Source organism: Leptonotus elevatus, chromosome 7 (assembly GCF_054856555.1).
Source record: "Leptonotus elevatus isolate MCC_2025b chromosome 7, RoL_Lele_1.0, whole genome shotgun sequence".
In the NCBI taxonomy this organism is placed as follows: Eukaryota; Metazoa; Chordata; class Actinopteri; order Syngnathiformes; family Syngnathidae; genus Leptonotus; species Leptonotus elevatus.
In genome coordinates, this window is record NC_141245.1 from 18,365,622 (window position 1) to 18,385,627 (window position 20,006).

General features: G+C 41.3%; 1 protein-coding gene across 4 annotated transcripts in view; it reads left to right on the top strand.

The window, feature by feature from the left end:
- The window catches only part of ift80 (intraflagellar transport 80 homolog (Chlamydomonas)), a 36,959-nt gene that overhangs the window by 945 nt on the left and 16,008 nt on the right, over positions 1–20,006 (top strand). Inside the window, exons 1-9 of one of the 4 annotated variants that reach the window (XM_086080137.1) lie at positions 39–500; positions 657–723; positions 887–967; positions 1,057–1,110; positions 2,829–2,939; positions 3,063–3,131; positions 5,217–5,326; positions 5,931–6,020; positions 6,103–6,240. In XM_086080137.1, the coding sequence (XP_085936263.1) occupies positions 928–967; positions 1,057–1,110; positions 2,829–2,939; positions 3,063–3,131; positions 5,217–5,326; positions 5,931–6,020; positions 6,103–6,240 (612 nt within the window). In that variant the 5' untranslated portion in view covers positions 39–500; positions 657–723; positions 887–927. Of the gene's footprint in view, positions 1–38; positions 501–656; positions 724–886; positions 1,111–2,828; positions 2,940–3,062; positions 3,132–5,216; positions 5,327–5,930; positions 6,021–6,102; positions 6,241–20,006 lie in introns of those variants that run through there. The other 3 variants (XM_086080138.1, XM_086080135.1, XM_086080136.1) reach the window with 3 other exon arrangements.

Consider the following 20,006-nt stretch of genomic DNA (forward strand, 5'->3'; position numbering starts at 1 on the left):
TATTTTTCCACGTTTTAAACTTTATCTTGCTTCGTATGCATTGAAATGTTCGCTTGGTTACGTCAGCAAAAGTCAACCCCCGAGTCATTTTTACATCCAACATACTTAGATTTTATAATTTAATGTGCTTTATCGTTTTCAATTATAATTCAAAAGCGTACATTTTAGAAAAATAGTACGATATGTGTTATTATTTCGAAATATCCGTTGTCAAGGAAGTGATTTTGAACTCTCGCGAGATCTCAGTCAGTGAAGCTGTGACCCAGATTAATGGCTACCAGTGGCTACCTGCGATAGCAAACTGAGCCAGCTCACCGTTTTGGTTGCACAACCTTTTCCCCCCCTTGACTCCGTGTGACTCGGGGATCGACTTCTGCCCCACGGTGACGTTTTTTAATGAAAGAACGATGCCTATTTTAAACCGAAGACCGCGCTAACGTTAGCATCACGTCACAGCCGAGACTGCCAACATAAAAGGATTTGATATTCGCAACAGTCAGGTAACGTAGCAACTACGCCGGAGTCGTCCGCTGTCAACAGCAACCACATCACTCCTTTTCCATCCTACAGTATTTCCATTTTCTTATGATAAACTGACAATCGCGTGCAATAGTGATAGTAACATGTTGTCACTACATGTCTGCTTCCTTGTCTAGTTTCACAGGGAATAACGACACAAACGTCTACAATGCGATTGAAAACATCGCTACTGAAGGAACCTAAACATATCCTTTTTTTTCTGATTGTGCTTTGTATTGCTGCTGAGTAATATGCTTAAACAGCGTCAAGATGGGTCTGACTAACTTTGTGAAAACACAGTACTTGAATCCACACATTTATTATATGCCTTCTAATGTGATTTGACCATTTTCCTTAATTGTAGCTCACATAGAGAATTAGTGAGCTGCGTTGGCTGGACCACAGCCGATGAGTTGTACTCCTGCAGTGAAGACCACCAGATCCTCAGGTGGAACCTTCTGACCAGCGAGACCAGTCTTGTGGTAAAATTGCCAGAGGACTTCTACCCCATTGACCTGCACTGGTTTCCCAAGACAGTTGGCGGCAAGAAGCAGACGCAGACTGAGATTTTTGTGCTAACCAGCACCGATGGCAAGTGTTTTATTTATATTTTTCAGCCATTCATTTTTCACTGACTGAATAGTTATAGAGTATATCTCAGCGGGTAGGGGTAAACCCTGGACTGGTGGCCAGTCACAAGGCAGAAGACACACATATACAAGTAAAGTAACCATTCCTACTCACATTAAAACCTAAGGACAATTTAGAGTCTTCAGTGAACCTAACATGTGGGAGAACGCATTATACAGAGAAAACCCACACAAGTACGGGGAGAACTTGCAAATCCTGCAAAGAAAAGGCCACAGCTGAGATTCGAACCCAGAACCGCAGAACTGTAAGGGAGGCATGCCAAACTACATGCTGCCTATTCAGATTTTCGCACACTTATTTAATTTACACTGGTTGACAACTAGTGGTTTTCAATAACTGGTAAACAGCTTTAAAAACTGTTTTCCAGTTTGCCTTAAATGTTTTTCCACTCATTTTTGTTTCTGAATTTAATATGGATGCTTGTGTCATCCCTGATCATAATGCATAATTACAGCGTTTAACGGCATTCTTGCATAATTGTATCACATCATATAAATCAACTTTTATAGCTGAGAACCCAAATTTGTGATTCGGTAGCTACCGATTTAAACATAATGGAATGCCATCAATTTTACATAACACAGCTGACATTATATTACAACACCTTCAAAGAATGAGTAATAATAAAATAGCTCAAGCCACTAAAAATCGACCTGATTTTACCTAAGCAAAAACATTAAAACGGTTGAAAATTCATCCAGTTGCGTGGCTTCTTTTACGAATGTTGGTGAACTAGAGCCGATCGCAGATGATTTTGGGCCACAGGAGTGGTGGCACCTATGTACAAATTTAAGTTAACATATGACGCAGGATTTTAGAATGTCAGGAAGCCGGGAGACCTGGAAAAACCCCACGCAACAACTCCACTGAAGGGCCCGATCCGAAATTCAAACCCAGAATACCTCAACTGTGTGGAAGAAGTGTAATGTGGTTGAACATGTCCCATGTTTTTGTTTTGCTTCCAGTGCTAATTGTGTGTTGACCCGTACTGTAAAGTGACAAGCACTGCCTGTCTTCAAGCTGCATTAGAAACAAACACACAGAATGTGGATGTACTATTATGTCAGGCAACATGTGGTCAGAATACTAATAACAGTGTAGGGTTGCATAAGCGCACCCCCCCTCCCCCAAACTGAGGCAGCAATTTTCTCTGGCAGACCATTGAGTCATGAAAACTCAGCTTTTATTCACTGTTGCAGCTTTAGTTTTTCTTTCTTTCCTTGCTACAGTGTCACTTTTATTTTTAAGATATTGTATCCAACAAGTTATCATTAAACTGTTAAAATAGTGCTTCATTTGTAACTACTCTCAACTTTGCATGCTTATCCTGAAATCTTTGGTAAAAGGTCATTATTGACATGATGATGATAATAATGTATCTATTTATGAAAAAAAAGTAAATATTTCAGTTCACCCTTCAGAAAAAAATTAGCATGGAAATGTTGATGATGCATCCCTGAGATGAATAAAACAACAAAAATAACATCTTCCATGCTTCTGTTTTCATTTGAAAAATATAACCTCTGTTGCTAATGGAATAGAAAAAAAAGCCCTATTCAATTACTTGCCTGAATCCCGTTTAATTTCTTTATTCACGCTATCTTGAGTAGGGAATGCGCGCGCCAACCTCAACATGGCCTTTCCCCCTTTCTCTGCAGGGAAGTTCCACCTTGTGTCCAAGACGGGACGCATTGAGAAGAGTGTTGAGGCTCACAAAGGAGCTGTTTTAGCTGGCAGGTGGAACCATGATGGGACTGCTCTCATTACAGGTAAGACATAAACTGGATTAACAAATAACTTCCATGTGTATTTAATCTACCTGGTATAATGTTAAGGTGGTGGTCAAATTGAAGAATGTTGAAACGTGTTTCTCCAATGTTACATCTATTTAGCTGGAGAAGATGGGCAGATCAAAAACTGGTCCAAAAGTGGCATGCTGCGTTCAACGCTCGCAAACCAAGGTAAGACAGCGAACGCAATTTGAAGAAATAGCCGTTTGGCTGAAAAGTAATGTAACAGTCAACATTTTTTTTAAAACAATAATTATATAATGACAGCAGGCTATTTTTGCAGGTTCTTGCGCAACTGTCTGCTGTTTGACGTAAACAGATTATCCTAAAAGGCTATCAGGAAGGAAATGGTTAGCCCTTGATTGGCGCTCCTTGACTATGCTCATATAAGGCATGTGCGCACATGCATTCAGCCTTTTGGGCTGTATTGCTTGAACCGTAAACCGATCCGTTTTGGGACGCTAGATGACTTTGGTATATGATTAGTTCCAAAGTCAAACCTATAGCTAAATAAAACCTTTATTTACCTTACAGGAAACGCTTCAGGTAAGGATGCAACAAAACAATACCAGTATTGGTGCTGATACTCTGTCTGTATTCATACTCGTAAACGCCATACCAAGCTACATCACCCGATATACCCTTTGCCAGCCTGTCATATGCTACACTATCTGTCCTCCTTGCGAACAGTCCTTCAAGTTATTTATTGGCAGACCAAAGTTGAAGTTTACAGTACAACGTGCGCAAAATAGAGTAGTATATATTTAGCTCAATGTTAACACATAATGCAAAACACCATAGAGGGGGATAGCAAATAGCATCAATATCACAGTATAAATGTTTCAATAGCTTCTATTCGAACACACGAGGCAACACAGCAAAGGTGATATAGCAGTTCTCAGACATGTTGAAAAATAAGATTTGACCACAGCTTTGTCGAAACGTTCTTCTTTGTCTTTTTCATCAAATCTCCGTGTGTTATCTGCATGCGTGCACCACACTGCCAATGTACATTCCATTCTTTTTTTATTATTGATGTAACTTTAGCCATATTGTACTGAGTAGCGAAGGTAGAGACAAGTGAAACCCCTTCCTGAGTTGCAGTAGCTTCCATTTCCTCTTCTGTGGTCGTAACCACGCGTGTGTAGTTAATGCTCACTGAGCTTAAGTCTTATCAAATTTGGTTTTTTTTGTGTGTGACTTTTGAGACAGAGTTTGGGGAGGGGGGGGAGTATTTTGCACTCAAGATCAGCTGTTGATTCGATCATCCACTCCTGTATTCACTAATGCATCATAATGTTTCAAACCTTTACTGAGATTTATTAAAAGCATCACCAAGAGACTACCAATGAATGAAACATTTCTCTATCCAGTTTTCATTCCACTTGGCTCACTTGTTAACTGATCAATTGGGCTTTTGGGCTTATTAATTATTAATAGTAGGAGGCCTTTTTGGAAAATGGATGGCACACTCCTGTTGAATGTGGCGGGCGTTGTGGAAAAACTTGGCAGGCGGAAATGGCAAAATCTGATCCTGTATGTTCACCCCCCCCCCCCCCCCCCCCCCGTTTGTGGGGCTGTTTGAAGCATGAGCTGCTGGGGTAGTGGGATGCTGAACAGACCCACAGATGTGTAAAACACCTGGATAGAGACGCAAGATGTGCCTTCGTCCACATGGCTCTTAGATCACTGCAGGTGTTGCTGCACTAAAGAGCCCCAAAAGTACGCACACACATGCCCCAGGAGCAAGCTGTGGTGCATCATTGTGTTTGTCTTGACCCAATTTCTTTTTGCTCTGAGACTACATTTAAAACATGCAAGTGTTATTTGAAGCTTGCCTCATCCACCTCTTGCTCCCTTTGTCAGGTTTAGATCATGTGACCGGTTTGCATATGTGAGAAACCGCATGCACCTGGTGCGGGGTTAAATGTCAGCCCGCACTGCACACGTGCGTATCCACAACCCTAACTCGTAAACACGCGCGCACACTCGCGCCTATTCCGCAGAGGTTAGGCAGCTTTGCACAGCTGGTGTGCCTTCTATATGCTGAATGATAAAGAGAGCCCTGAGGGAAAGTGAGCGCTTCTAAGAGTTGTGCTCATCACTGTTGTGGGCCAAAGATACATTTTCCTTTTATCAAATACAGGAGAAGTTTAGACACACATACTGTCATTTAATGTATATTTGCTTAGTGACATCCTTTTCCGTTTGTCTCGGTTGAAAATATGCATAAAGGTGGTTTTGTGTGTTCTACAGGCTCTCCCGTGTATTCTGTGGCCTGGGGCCCAGACTCCGAGAGGATTCTGTACACATCGGGCCGACACCTGGTCATCAAACCTCTACAACCGAGCGCCAAAGTCATACAGGTACACTATGTTTTTAACTTTTTATTTAGTGATACTTTTGCTTTTTAACACAATTTGGAGTTCAACACAAAAAAAGAGAGAATTATACCTCAAAACTATGGACATCAAACTGATAAATAATACTGGTCAATACTGGTGCATCATGATTTTAGTTCCGTAGCTCTCGTTTCACAGTTGTAGAGTAGTATTAGTGTTACACGAGTCGGGTCAAATTGGGGTGAATTTGGAAGCAACCTCCAGTAAAGCGTTTCATATACCAGCCACTTAATGAAAGGGTGTAACCCATAGTTCGGTGGAAAGGACCACCATCACATCCAACATGATTTCCACAGCCTCTCATACAGTCACAAATAACATAGATGTCCATGAATATTTATGTTGTTTCCCCCTCTGGGCCCTTTAGTCTAGTATGGAAGATATAGGGTGTGTAGAGAGAGAGGAAACATAACATCCAACAGCAAGATAATGTCAATACCTGCTCACTGTCACACATCATAAAGACAAAAAACCCACATGCATGCAGTATATAAAACATTCCTTGTTTGCTCTTTAACAAGCAATATGATGACAGTATTCCTGAGTTGTAATTTCTGCCTCTCTCTAGTGGAAGGCGCACGATGGGGTCATCCTGAAGGTGGACTGGAACTCAGTCAATGACCTCATACTGTCGGGAGGAGAGGACTGTAAATACAAGGTGTGAACAGTGTTTCGGGCATACTGGAGCTTCTCTTTTGTTGTTGTTGCACCTTGAAAAATCCCTCTCGTCTCTTCAACAGGTGTGGGACAGCTTTGGCCGCCTGCTTTACTTCTCGCTGTCACATGACTACCCAGTCACCTCCTTGTCCTGGGCTCCAGATGGAGAAGTGTTTGCCGTGGGCTCCTTCAACACTTTGCGACTCTGTGACAAAACTGGGGTAAGTAAAAAGACTTATTTTATATCCTCTATCATTCAAACTATACTTTAATTACCACCCTCTGTGACTGTTAACTGTGGTGCAGTCACACACTCAAAGGGCGTCTTTTTCACCCGGAGAAGTTTAGCCTATGACAGAAACATGACATGTTTGTAGAGGTTTCTGCGATAAACTATAGCAGCTCATATAGATATCTGTATATTTGAAGACCTCATAAATAGAATTTCAGAGATTTGTTTCTAAATGCATCATACATGTTTGCAGATAATTTCTTAAAACGTGCATCAATATAAAAACTTGAGCCCCTTCATTTGCATCAGCAGTTATCCGGTGCAGTTGTGAGGTGCAGTTAGCTAGCTCAAAATGCCTAAACCCTAAAAATGCATCCCCCTTTGGACATTCCGTTAAGGTGGCAGCTTTAGAGTGCCTCGTTATCGGATGTGAACGTGTGCACGTGATGATGAGAAAGGTGTAAGCGCCAGGAGGGGGTGACATAAAAAAATATATATATATTAAAAAAAATATATATAAAAAAAAATAATTGAAAGTTAGCTTGGGCTTGCGATGAGGCGGCATCCATTTTTTTGGTTTGAATTGAGCATGGTTTTCATAGGACACGGCATAGAGGAAGGTTTGATTTTTCACAGTTTTGTAACCTCATTTTATATACTTGATTTCACTTATTAAAATGTGAGCGTGTCAAATTTATAAGACATATTTTCACTTTACAAAGACTCATTTAAACAGCTAAATTTCCTTTATTCTATCACCGAAATGTTTCAGCTATTTAAATCCTTTTTACGAGTGATTGCAAAAAAACAAACATGAGTCCTACAGTAAAGCAAGTAATGAAACCATGCAGCATAATATGCCGTAGTTTGCCATAATAATTTCGTAATGGTAATTTTTTGCATTAGTGTGCAGCACTTGACATTTCTAATTGGGTTTAAGATCTAATCTCTTTACTTCAATATGACATTTTCCCTTTACAAAATAGTTTTTTTCCCCCCCACTAACTCTATAGATCAATTCATCCAACAATCCATTTTCGATACTGCTAATCCTGTTCAGCGTCACAGCAGAGAGACTGGAGCCTGTCACAGCTGACTGTGGGCGAGGCATTAAACGTCAAGTAAAATTCTACACAATTCTCCTGAGAACAGGCTCATTCTTTTAGACTGGAGTCCATGCATGTATAATTACAATGACAATATAATACACTTCTCTTTTGTATATGCTCCATCCATCCCCTTCTCTTGTACCAAAATAGCATTCCTGTTTGTCACCAGCATAAGTAATTTGCCCAAAAGTCCACAATGTGTACCACATTGTCAGTTCTTGCAGTGAGTGCGCTGTGGTTTGCATTGTGTTGCATTGAGGGCTTGTTGCTCTCATGCGCATTGTTCCTGTCTACAGAGGCTGTATGCCATATGTTCTCATTACCTGGTGCTCATGGTAACTGGAGATGAAGCAACAAGGGGAGATGAAAAGCATAACGAATGGTAATTGTTTTATTTTTCGTGAACATTTGGCCAGAAACAGCATTGCATGCGCCGCCCTCGTGGGACATGTTGGTCTTCTTTTGAGGAGTTTACATGTAGATGTCAAGACAGTGTGCCGCAACAAACCTGTGTTATGCTGTGCTGATCACATGGCATTTCATGCTCCATTTTTTTTTACTTAATTAGGATCAAATGGTAACGTTCCCTCCGGTGCCAAAAAAGGCTAAAGGACATCTGAGCCAACACATATACATTCTCTAGAAGAGTAAGGTGTTTTGGAGAGGTTATGATAATATCACACATAGAATATAAATATCTGAAGTGGTCTGGGGAAGTCTCTTATGCTTTTAATGTTACTTTGGGGTTTTTGACAGGGGGGGGGGGGGATTACAGTAGGTTGTGGAAAAACTTCCAGATTATTGCTGTGATCTGATGAAATCATTCAAATGAGGCCATCTTGTATCAATTTTATTTGGTCTAGACCAAAATATAAAAAGAGAGTACCATTAAAACTATAAACGGGCAACACTGAATACAATTTATGTCGTTATTTTTTGCAATGATCCAAGTCACCTAACCCCCTTATTATGGCTTTGTTTATGTGGTTGGTGGGTCCCAATGTTCAAACGGCAGCGCCACTTGCCTCACTTCGGTGTGTGCCTTGCTTGAGGCAGTCTGAGGATAAAGACGAGGAGGAGGATTATGTCTCTGCCCTGCTTGAACCGGAGGAAGGGCACGCTTGCTTTCTCCTCCCGAAAGCTCCTCCGAGACAGTGTGTACTGTAGCGTGGCGTGGGAGGCTTGCCGAAAAAGAAGGAATGGGATTTAAGAAAAAGGAAAGTAGGTAGTACATTTTGGTGCAGTACAGTGTCACATTTAGCCACAATAATTGTGGATGTGAGTTTAAACACAAAAATTAAAGATTGTGTGCTGTACCTGTCTGGATGCCGTGTTTGTGCGTAGTGCAGTACGGGTTAAGCAGCTGCTAAACCTTTTTTTTTTTTTCTCTCTCTCACTATAGCATGACTAATGGGAAGGAGTTTCATTCTGTATCTGATACAATGAAACCTTGCACTTAAACCTATGACTGCTGGCTCAGCAGGATTGGCGCTGCGCATTTAACCCCTTCACCTCCTGTCCGGCTCCACTCTTCTCTTACCCTAAATGCTCTGCTCTGCTCTCCTCACTCCCCCTTGTTAATATCACATCGGAGTAGCGGGGCGGGGGATGAACACGCATCCAGAGACCCAAGTTTACATTGAGGAAAAAGTGCACGCTAGGCGCCCGGCAGATTGTTTTCTCTGAAGAATTGTTATCATTAAATTGCACGATTGTTGTTATATATTCATTGGCCTCAGATGGCATTTGGTTGAGGTTTTGTGCGTGTGGGGTTTATTTCTTTACACGGGAGCCTTAACAAGACACGATACAAAGAGGTCCACTGTCCCTTTTTTACAAGATTGGGGTAGAAACAATAAGTCAGTGTCTGTGTGCCTCCCATAGTATATGCATGTGCCCGCATGCCTGGCTGCGTGCGTGCGTGCGCAGCCGCTGCTGCCGTGCAAATGTGCCTGCGAGACAGCAGTCTATTTACGAGGCGCTGCAGCTGGTGTCTAGCGTCTGGACCCTGTCACGATCTCTGACACTGCCACTGGCTAACAAGTAGGACTCATTGTGCCAGGCGATCTCCCACTTGCGCTCCTACCCCCAACCTTTTCCCTATACTCTCTCCGCCCCTTTTCCTTCTTCCCTCCACGCCGCTTGTTTTTTTTTTTTTTCCCCCTCACTCAACTGTACGACCATGCCATAAATGTAAGTTCTGTTTAGTTTAGCTTTTTTATGATTCGTTTACGCTGCGCAATTTTCAGGTTGTACAAGAGCGCGGTTATCATGAGCAGTGATTAATTTTTTTTTTCCTCGGGGTGGTGGGTATGTTTTGGACATGAAAAACTTGATTCATCTGAAGTAAAGAAATTGTACTTTGCTGACAGAAAATGTCAGTTTCTGGCAACAAATCTGTCCAGTAAGTCGTTTTGTGGTCCGCTTATATGAAACTCCGTTTAACACATTTTCTAACCCCTAACCCCCAATTAAAAAAAAAAAGTCTAGATTTACCCATCACACATGCTTTAAAAACACATTTAAGCCAATTAAAACACCTAAACTTATCACAGCCTACTTTTTATAACCTTGTAGATGTATTTGAACACCAAAAACAACTTATAGTATAAAATGTGTAGAAACAACTGTATGTATAGTGTGTTCAGTCAACGTCTAAAAAGTGCATCTACCACTGGCTGCCTTTTCTCACATGTGAGGGCATGACAGTAAGTAAAAGTAAAAAAAAAAAAAAATGTAGCATAGGTACGAACAATGTACTGCTAAATAGCCGAATATATTAACATTCTCAACAGCTTAAAGGCCGAATAACAAAAATCACATTTTGTTGATCAATTTTTGCTGGTTATGCGCCCCACTATAAAATGTCAGAACAGCAATCAAACGTATCTATTTTGTTACATGCCTTTCCTCCCATCCTTGAGGTTTTATCCAGTCACTCTATGGACTGTATGACATAGATTTACAAAACTCTCCTCTCAATCTCCTCTTTGTCTGTGACGTACAAACCCACTCTCCTCCTGGAGGGGATTCTCTCGTAGAAGATGAATGGGAGTCCCTGAATGTTCCCCCTGACTCGTGTCAGTGTGTGTTGGTCCACCTCACGCTTATCAGTGCTCCCTCCTGCTTTCCCTTTGGCCTTGTCTACCTCCCTTTTTCTTGGGGAGTACAGGGGTTCCCCTTAAGGTCTTTGTGAGCCCGACTTTGCACTGCCAGCAGGGGATTATTAATGGCTCAGCATCAAAATGTGCCTCCCCTCCTCTCCTTAATTTAACTTATGCTGCATTTCCCTTTAGGCATGGGCCGAGATTAGATTCTGACGGTATAATAACCATGAAAAAAATAAAACATTATTATTATAAAAATATTGCAGTATATCACGATATTATAATTACAGGTCTAAAATGACTTTGAAAAAACTTTTTTTTCATTGAGGACCATCTATTTTGTTTTTATTTAAACTAAATATTGAATATTTGGCAAGTTTAAATTTATGTTTTAATGCTTCTTAAAAAGTCACAATATGTTATCACTGCTGAGCAAATTTTAGAACAGACCCGTGGGCTACTCATATTGTCCTTGGGGCTAACTCATGCACACTGGCACTATTTCTTTCTTTCTTTTTTTTATTTAGGAGAATGCACATTAAACAAGAGAGCAAAAATGCATCCATGTTTGCATAGTGTCTCTTTGATTTTCTTGCTCCCTCCGCCCTGTGCCTAACTGCTCTCCCCTCCCGTCTGCTCATCGAGAAGGAGGAAAAAAAGTTAATTGAGACAATTAACTTCAAAGAGACGGCTCATTTACTCAACTCTGCAAGTTACAGGTGACAACCACTCTTAGCGGTTATTCAAAACTTGACTTTTTAAAACCACGATAAACTGGTCATCGGCCCAATCATAGTTTTCACCACCAAACAGTACAGTTGAGTTTTTTGTTTGTTTTTTTCATTCAAAAGTTGTAATTGAACCGAGCCACACAGAGAGCTTTGTCCTTTGGAGTATAATAGACACTACACTGCGCTTTCCTTTGTTCCATTTCCAGTTCTTCGGTTGTCACTGTATGCTACCTCTTTGCCGAAACTGGAACTCTTTTGTGGTCGCTTCCCCCGCTGCCCCAACACCCCCAAAATAAATGCATTCAATTTCATACATACATGGGCATTTGGGCTTCTACCATTTACCAGAATTTCCTAAAGTACTCAACACTGGGTTTCTTGCTTGAGGACTTCATAAATAGGCCTGCAGCTATTAAATATTTTTTGATTATTTAATTAATCGATATTTAATTAATCGAGGACATTATTATGCATGTGAGGTGCAAGTATTATTAATTGTCCACTAGGGGTCACCATCCTCACATACTACTGTTGTATCTGCGACTGAGTGCGTATGGATGTAAAAAGCGTGGCATAGATTTGGCTAGGTGTTTAGCCAGTCAATGTGTTGAGTGACTCGCCGTGAGTCGCGTGAGTCGCGTGAGTCGCGTGAGTCGCGTGAGTCGCGGCCATCGGCAGCTCGTGCATGAATGGGCTTGTTTTTTGTACCGTTCGTTCAATTAAGCGATTGAAAGTGCAGTGGCGGCTGTATCTGACCTTTTGCGGGGCCATTGCAATACTTTGTAGCTGTTGGCACATGGCACTTTATCTTCCTTATTTAGTGTGAAATGATGTCAAACTTTGGACATACTCGTTCTTTATAGACCCTTTTTTATTTCGACACCAAATGGCACACGTGACCGTAGACGTTTGTAAAAAAAATAATAATAATAAAAAATTCTCCTTCCAATTTCCAAAGCTTTGAGGCTTAGATTTTTCTCCGACCTATTTTGCCATCTACTTATTCAACTTATTTGATTAATCGTTATAAAGCCTGAGTTTGTAGCATTGTGTTGTGCTGCTACATTCATGGCCATCCCCTCTGCGCACCCTGTTGTGGAAATAAAAAAAACAGATTACCAAATCTCAACTATACAGTGGTAACTGAACTGAACTGAACCACTTGGTGGAAACGTGACTTCACATGCTGACTCTCTCTGTTCGTCAGCCAGCATTCACTCATTTTTTGGCCGTGTAGCCTCTTATCCTGTGTGACATGCTTGCGTTCACCCCTATCTTCTCCTCCAATAACTCTTCCATTAGGGGCGGGTATACCTGACCCGCTTTTTAGCGGTTTGATGCCAGCCGCCAACCCACATCTGGAAATCGCCGCTGCTGGAAGGGGATAAAACGGCGCAGAGTGAGCCACTGTTGGTGGAGCATGAAACGCCAAAAGAAACCGCTGCAGATTTATTAGTCGGTGCACATTTATCTGTTTTCATCACACGAGAAGGGGACTTTTATTGTGGGAGGTGAGGAAGAGAAAAGAAATGCATAATAAGGGGTTGGAAAAACAGGAGAGAAGGGTCCACGGTAGAGTAGACAAAGTGAAATAATTAGCATGGGTTTGTCCAAAAGAAATGTCACGTGAAAGAAAAGCAGCGTATGTTTGGGAGTGTGTGTAACCGAGAAGTAGAGCAAGAGCGAGGGAGCGTGGTCAAACAAAGAGAATCCTGAGTCAGCAGCAAAGCAGCTCTCTCTCTCTCTCTCTCTCTTGCTCTCTCTGCCACCCCCCTCCTTTTTCAGCCTACAGTACAGGGCCACTCCTCTTTCTCCCTCTCTTTCCCTCCCTTTTGCTTTACTCCGCTCCCTCCCCTTACAAGTTTCTGCTCTTGCATGCTATTTCTTGCTTTCTCCACTCCCCCCCCCTTCTTCTCTTTGGCGGAGTTGAGGTTGCTCTCTGGTAGGAAGAGGGCAGCGCAGCATACTCATTCTGTCTTCTCTTTTGTATTCTTTGTAGCACGGTTTACCAGAGATAAGTTTCATTATTGTTAAAATAGTCATACGTACTCGTATGTAGATTTCAGTATCATCCAGCCAAATTTTAAGATAATAGTTTATGCTTTGTATTGTTTAGTGCCAAACAAGCTTGCTTTTTTGGTGTCTGTTTCTGCTCCCTTGCTGATGCTTTGTGCAAGCATGTGAACAATAAAGTGTGTGTTTGTGCCTGTGTGCATAACGTGAGTTTGCGTAAAAGACACTTGTTGACACAGTATTACTTTTACACCTCTCTAGAGGTGTGCTAAAAGCATGCCTTGTTGCAAACCAAAACGGAGGGCATCATGACAAAGAGAGCCGTTGGAAGGTGTTTTTTTTCTTTCCCTTTTCTGTCCACTCGATCCTGTAAAGTTGGGTCTACATAAAATATGCTGGTTTCTCCTTCAACTTTCTATGTTGTTGCCTTCCTTTTCTCTCCTCTCTCTACATGTCACCACCATTTCAAACCCCCAACTCTCAGCCCCACTGGCAAGTTCATCATTCTTGGCGAAACCTCAAGCGCCACTTGTTAAACAAACATGTCACACTCGCAAAAAAAGAAGCGATGAAAAGGTGTGGGGTGTCACTGGGTAACCAATGCAGCCGGGATAATAGGACTTTTGCAACTTGTGTATCTTTTCAAACATTGCTGCCAAGGCTGAGTTCATTAAGCTCTGTATTGAGGACTGGGGGAGCTTGAAAGGGGGTGTTGTGTGTGCCCCTCTGTGTTTGTCCCACTTCTTGGCACCCAAATAGACATTGACAATGTCTGGTTTGCGCAGTTGGCCGCATTTGTCATAAGGGATGTAACGATATCCAAACATCACGATACGATATTATCACGATATGAAGGTCACAATACGCTAATTATCACAATATTGTGCTGAGGTTGGCGATACAAAAAATGGTCACAATATTGTAAAAATATCATATATATATATATATATATATATATATATATATATATATATATATATATATAAGATAAACAATTTCACCAGACCATGCTGAGAAATACTTTCTACATAATGTTTTATTTTTATTTTTTTTATGTAGTGCATTTCTAATCGTTCCTCCACTTAAGAGTGGGACACTTAACCCTTCATTGCTCCAGTGAAGCGAGAAAAAATTAGCTGAGAGTTGATGTTAAAAATATTTAATGAGTAATGTGCTGGAGCCCATTCACTAATAAAGCGGTTTACCAAAAAATAAAATGCAATAAGGATTCATATGCCCCCTGACATCGACGCTGAACGCTCAGTTGTACTTTCTCTTACACAACCTAATTGTCAACCTATTTATATATTTGTTTTCCTTTTTTTTTTATTGTTGTTGTTGCTGTAAGCTAACTCTCAGTATGTCTCCCAAAAAATGCAAAGTGATAGTATTATTAGGACACTGAATTTTGGAACACAACGGCTGCTTAAGAAAGAAAGAAAGAAAGACAGGCTGCTGCTGTGTACCACGGAGAGAGAGAGAGGGAGAGAGGGAGTGGAGTGGAGTGAGGTACAAGGAGAGATGGCGCCCACTTGGCCACACCATTTAAAGGCACAGCACATGAAGATACTACTGTGCGTGCTTGTGTGAGTGTCTTTTGGCTTCCATTAATTCATTTTCTGCTTATCCTCACGAGTCACGGGTAGGGCTGTCGCTAATGATTTTTTCGGAATTGATTATCCTATTAATTATTCTATTGTTTATTTGGGTAATGGATGGAATCTGGAATATACAAGTACTGTACTCTAAGTATGACTTAAGTTTGCCAACAACATTTTCATATTTATTTCTTATAGGCCAGGGTCTTGTATCACACTCAAGTCAAGTAAAAAAAATAAATCTTTGTGCCCCCACTAGTCTAAACACATTCTGGTAAATATTGTGTTTGGTGAATATGAATTCAGTAGCAAAATCCACCCGTTTTTAATCCATCTCCGGGGGCGGCCATTTTGCCACTTGCTGTCGACTGAAAAAGACATGACAGTGCCGAAGGGCTCAGCTTGTGAACGTCGCATGATCAAACAAGTGAGCCGTGACAGTCTGTAAAACTTAAAACAAAAAAAAAAAAACTGATTGATCTACAAAATAATCGGCCAATTAATCAATTAAAACAATAATTATCCAATCAAGTCATTAGTACTTTGTACCTTCTTCACACTTTCTCGACCCAATAGTCATGGTGTTAAAGTTGGGTAAAGAGTCTAGTTTGTTTTTAACCCTTTGTAGCGTGTCAAAACATAACCAAATGCCTAAATTGTGTGCGTGTGTGTGTGTGTGTGTGTGTTTGAGAGAGATTGTAAGCACATGTGTGCATAGTTGGTGCTAATAGAATTCTGCTGTCCAGCTCACAGCTGTGTCTTGCTGATGAGTCCCAGGAGGCCCCAGCATGTGTCTATGGTTACTATGTTGAGGCTCCAGCATGAAACCATGTGCAGATCATTACTCTCCCTCCCTCCCTTTTTCTCTATCTGTCTCTCTCTCCCCCTCCCTCTCTCTTGCTCACTCCCTCGAGCTATCTATTCTCTAGCTTGCCTTCCATTGACAAAGCTCCCAACTCGTGTCATTCTACAGTCACTAGGGTCCGGCCTATCTGCCGGACATTTGTAGAGCTCCACCGGTGCTCCTCCACTTTGAAGACATTGGTTTGTTGTTGTTGTCTCTGCCACTGAAGATGGCAAGTGTACTGAATATTGAGTAATTGAACAGATGTAGAACTGTACTACCCCACGTGGCTTTATTTTCTCTCCTACTCAAATTGGACGGGTTTTTTTTAGGGAGAAAACAACCCTGCATAAGCCCAAGAATTAGTTTTACAAGCACAATGTGGATTGCATTGTTTATAAGTGGAATTTCTTAGGCAGAAATTTATCTTTTCCGAGACGACCTAAGATTTGTTGCAATTTTTCCCAATGGTAATCAAGCAAATAAGAAATAATCCAGCCTAGGATCAAGGTCGCAATCGTAAGAAGTTATTAACTGTATTGGAAACTTTTTAAAGTAACATTTACAAAACATTTGCTTAACCATGTTATTGGTTGTTTTTAATAATAAAATGTGAAAAGGAATGGGGCATAATGCCTCAAGCATCTGACTTTTTAACGCTCTTAATTGCAATTGGGTGAGGAGAGGGAAGTCTGGGCTTCCCTGCTAAAGCTGCCGCCCCCGTGACCCGACTCCGGATAAGCGGTAGATGATGGATGGATGGATGGATAATTGCAAAGAGAAGTTAACAACCGTTAACAGTACGCCATAAACACAATAAACACCTCTACAAATAACCTTTCATAACCCAATGTTGATGCATATGTCACTGTCAGATTCTTCTCTAGAACCATTTTGTGAGACTGTTCCTTCTTTGTGAATAGGTGTTGCAAAAAGACAAAGAAAATGCACGGACAGAGCTAATATTTCAGTGCTTTAAGATAATGTTTCGCATGGCGGCGCTCCACACTCTGAAGTTTTGCGACTTCAGAGGTAGCCTGTGTGTGTTCTCCCAAATCTTCCAGTTCCAAATTGTAGAAACTCTGGATAGGGGGGAAAAAACTAAAGAAACCTTTTTGTTATGTTTGATTTAATTCAATCTCATGCAAAATCAAGTTTAGTAACACCATGGTGTAAAGCAATTAATACCTGAATAGAGCTTTTAACTCCAAAGTTCTTCTAGTCGGTATATTTTTTAAGGCTAGTTCCCAGTCAGATGGTTGAACACGTACAGGTCTCAGCACTTCTGGACATAGTTCCTGGTGATTCTTATCCTTGTAGTCAACCCTGTTTTGAGTCGAGGGGTCACTGCAAGCTGACGTTTACAAGCCCCCATAATCCCCCCCAAAGATTGATGAAACCCCATCCAAAGCCACCTCCTCAAAACAACCGTTTCTTTTAATAGTCCAACTCCTCCTCACGCTTGCACCTTACAGAATTGGTTTGGTCTTAAAGGAGAAGCTTGGTGTCAGCATTTTCATACACACCGTCTGTTTATGGCCAGATACTTGTATATATGTCTAGTGTCTATTACACTCGCACATGTGTGTTGTGTTTATTGTGTGTGAGGATTTACGCTCTGTACCTGCACTGCCAGGTCCTGTCCTGCGCACACAGCCCCACAGGCAAACTGAAGCCAGCTGGCTTTTCGCTGAGCGTCATCCAGCTGTTGTGATTTATGTAAGGCTGTTAACCCTCGACTAGTTTGGCTCCCAATCGCGCAACGCTCAGCTAACAAGTAACACAGCTCTTCTTTAGCATAGATCTACTTCGATTGAATGAATGTGCATGATAAAAAAACAAAACAGCAACAACAATCTCCTCATGTTGTTTTTGTTTTCTATTTCTGCCAAATAAGTAGTGTTTTCACTTCTTTTGTTTTTGTTATTTTAGATGGCAGGGTTATGCTAAATCTACCTACCTACTTAAACTGTGGGAAGAGGGGAGGAGGGGCTCTCCTGGGTAAAGCAAAAACCTATTAAATTTAGATGCAGATCCACGGATTTTAGCTTGGCCTTGTCATTGTGAAACAGAGCCCTTTGCGCCATTTCCTTAAATTCTCTTTGAATAATGCATGAATCTTTATTGATGGCATAAATCTGTGCTTTGCCGCATGTGATCCAATTTTTTTATCTTTGGAGCTTTAACGGAGCAACAAACATATCATTTGTTTAGCAATAAAAGATGGTCTAAAGTTAAGTAAATATAGAATAGATTTTAAAATTAATGCTACTGGTCTATAAATCACTGAATGTTTTGGGTCCTGACTACGTTAAACAAAGGTTGATTGAATATAAACCCAGTAGGGCTCTGAAATCTGCAGACTCAGGTCAGTTAATAGAGCCCAGAGTTAAAAGCGTGAAATCAACCCAGAATGTAAATGCTTTTAAATCCAGGTAAAGAAAAAATATATATATATTTTTTTTAGCATACCCTTCATTTGCTACATTGAGTTGCCTTGCGTATGAAATGTGCTACATAAAATAATTAAAGCCGCCTTGGTGGTTAAAACACTATAACACCCGTAGACCCTTTCACCAATGACTCAGGTCTAGTAAAATGAATCAGGTCTGCCACTACTGAAGGCTAATTTCATGTCACTTTATTGTGTTACTTTGCTGACCCATTAGCACTAATAGCAGTTCAAACTATTTTCTACAGAGTGACAGGAGTGCCCGAGATGAAGGGCAACAAGAGAATCAAAGGTGGGGAGGTCTCATGACCCTTCGTCCGATTAGCATTTTGTTGTGCATCAGTGCACTGGGGGAGTTTTGAGTGGTCGTCGACAGACATATTTTAATGCCTAAGACATAATGGTTCTGAATCAGCAGATAGCTCCACTGGGAGCTATTAGTGAAGACATGTGTCATTAACTCCTTCCTGGCCTAAGTTCCAGCCCAGCCCATCCCCCTTTAACATGACCCATCCAGACCAAAACAGTCTTTCGTAGTACACAGAGTGGATGAAGGGTCAAAATAGGATTAAGAGAAACACATTTGAGTTGTACCATAATCTAAAAACAAATTAATCATGCATGGTTTTTTTTACTTAGTAGGACATGTTTTTTGTAAAAAAGAAAAAAGAAAAAAAGATTACTACCGTATTTAAACTATTTCCTGCTGAAGATTAGCATGTATTATTTGTGTCCCCTTGGGGTCACCATCCTCACATTCTTCTGTAGTATCTGTGACTTTGCATGTTTATGGTTTTAAAAGGCGGAATCTGGCCTGGTGAGTGACATGGGTGTCAGCGTTGGTCTTTCGGCATTTCCATTGTGCTTGTTTTGTAATGAGTACAATAGGTTCTGTACATGGTACTAAATGGTACTTCATTTATATCGCGCTTTTCTACCTTACAAAGCCCTCAAAGCGCCTTACATTAGACTACTCATTCATCTACTGATGACGCAGCATCAGGAGCAAGTGGGGGTTCAGTATCTTGCTCAAAGATACTTCGTCGTGGTCACAATGGCATGGGATCGAACCGACAACCTCTGGATTGTGAGCCACGCCCAAACACAAATACAAATGCATCAACTTCAAACTTGATGTCTACATCAAACATTGATATGATGACCCCCATTTTCCCTGTCATACTACCGCATCCCAGAGGTTCATTTCAGCAGTTCAGCACTCCAGGGTTTCTCACCTACATGCAACTAACGTATGTGCGCCTGAGTCACATTAACACACATGTGTCAACACACACAGGATGTATGCGTGGGTGTTTTTTTTGCTCTGTGCTCCAGAGCGATCGTCTGAAGTGTAGGATTACCAGACCTAGTCTTCTGCCGCGACACAAACACTTGTGTGTACATGTTTGTCTGCACGCATTGCTTTATATACGCGGTCGTCTACGTCTATGAGCTCATTGTGAGTTTGAGGGATCCCCCGCCCCCGCTCCCTCCCCGCGGCTGGGCTACACGTCATGTCTGTCACCTTCTCTCGGGCCACAAAGCTGCCCATTATAGAAAGACGAGGGGTTCAGTGACCAGCGTGAGGACTCCCTCACCCGACCCCACCCCAAATCGTCATACACTTGATTCTGCATGTCTGCTTGTTCTCTTTTTTTCTGTACATTTGTCTGCACACGCCCTTTCCCCCCTTCAATTCACCCCCCCCCCCCATTATTCCACCAAAACAGTAGCTACTAGGATTCGTTTTGTGGATAAATTAACAACCAGTTAATTTCTCTATACCTCCTGTTTCAATTCCTGGAGGAGTTCTGTGTGGAAGTAGCTCTAGTAATGGTGCACCTGATTAATTACCAGTAATCATGAACAAATTACATGGAACCTTTTCGTTGCAGAAATAC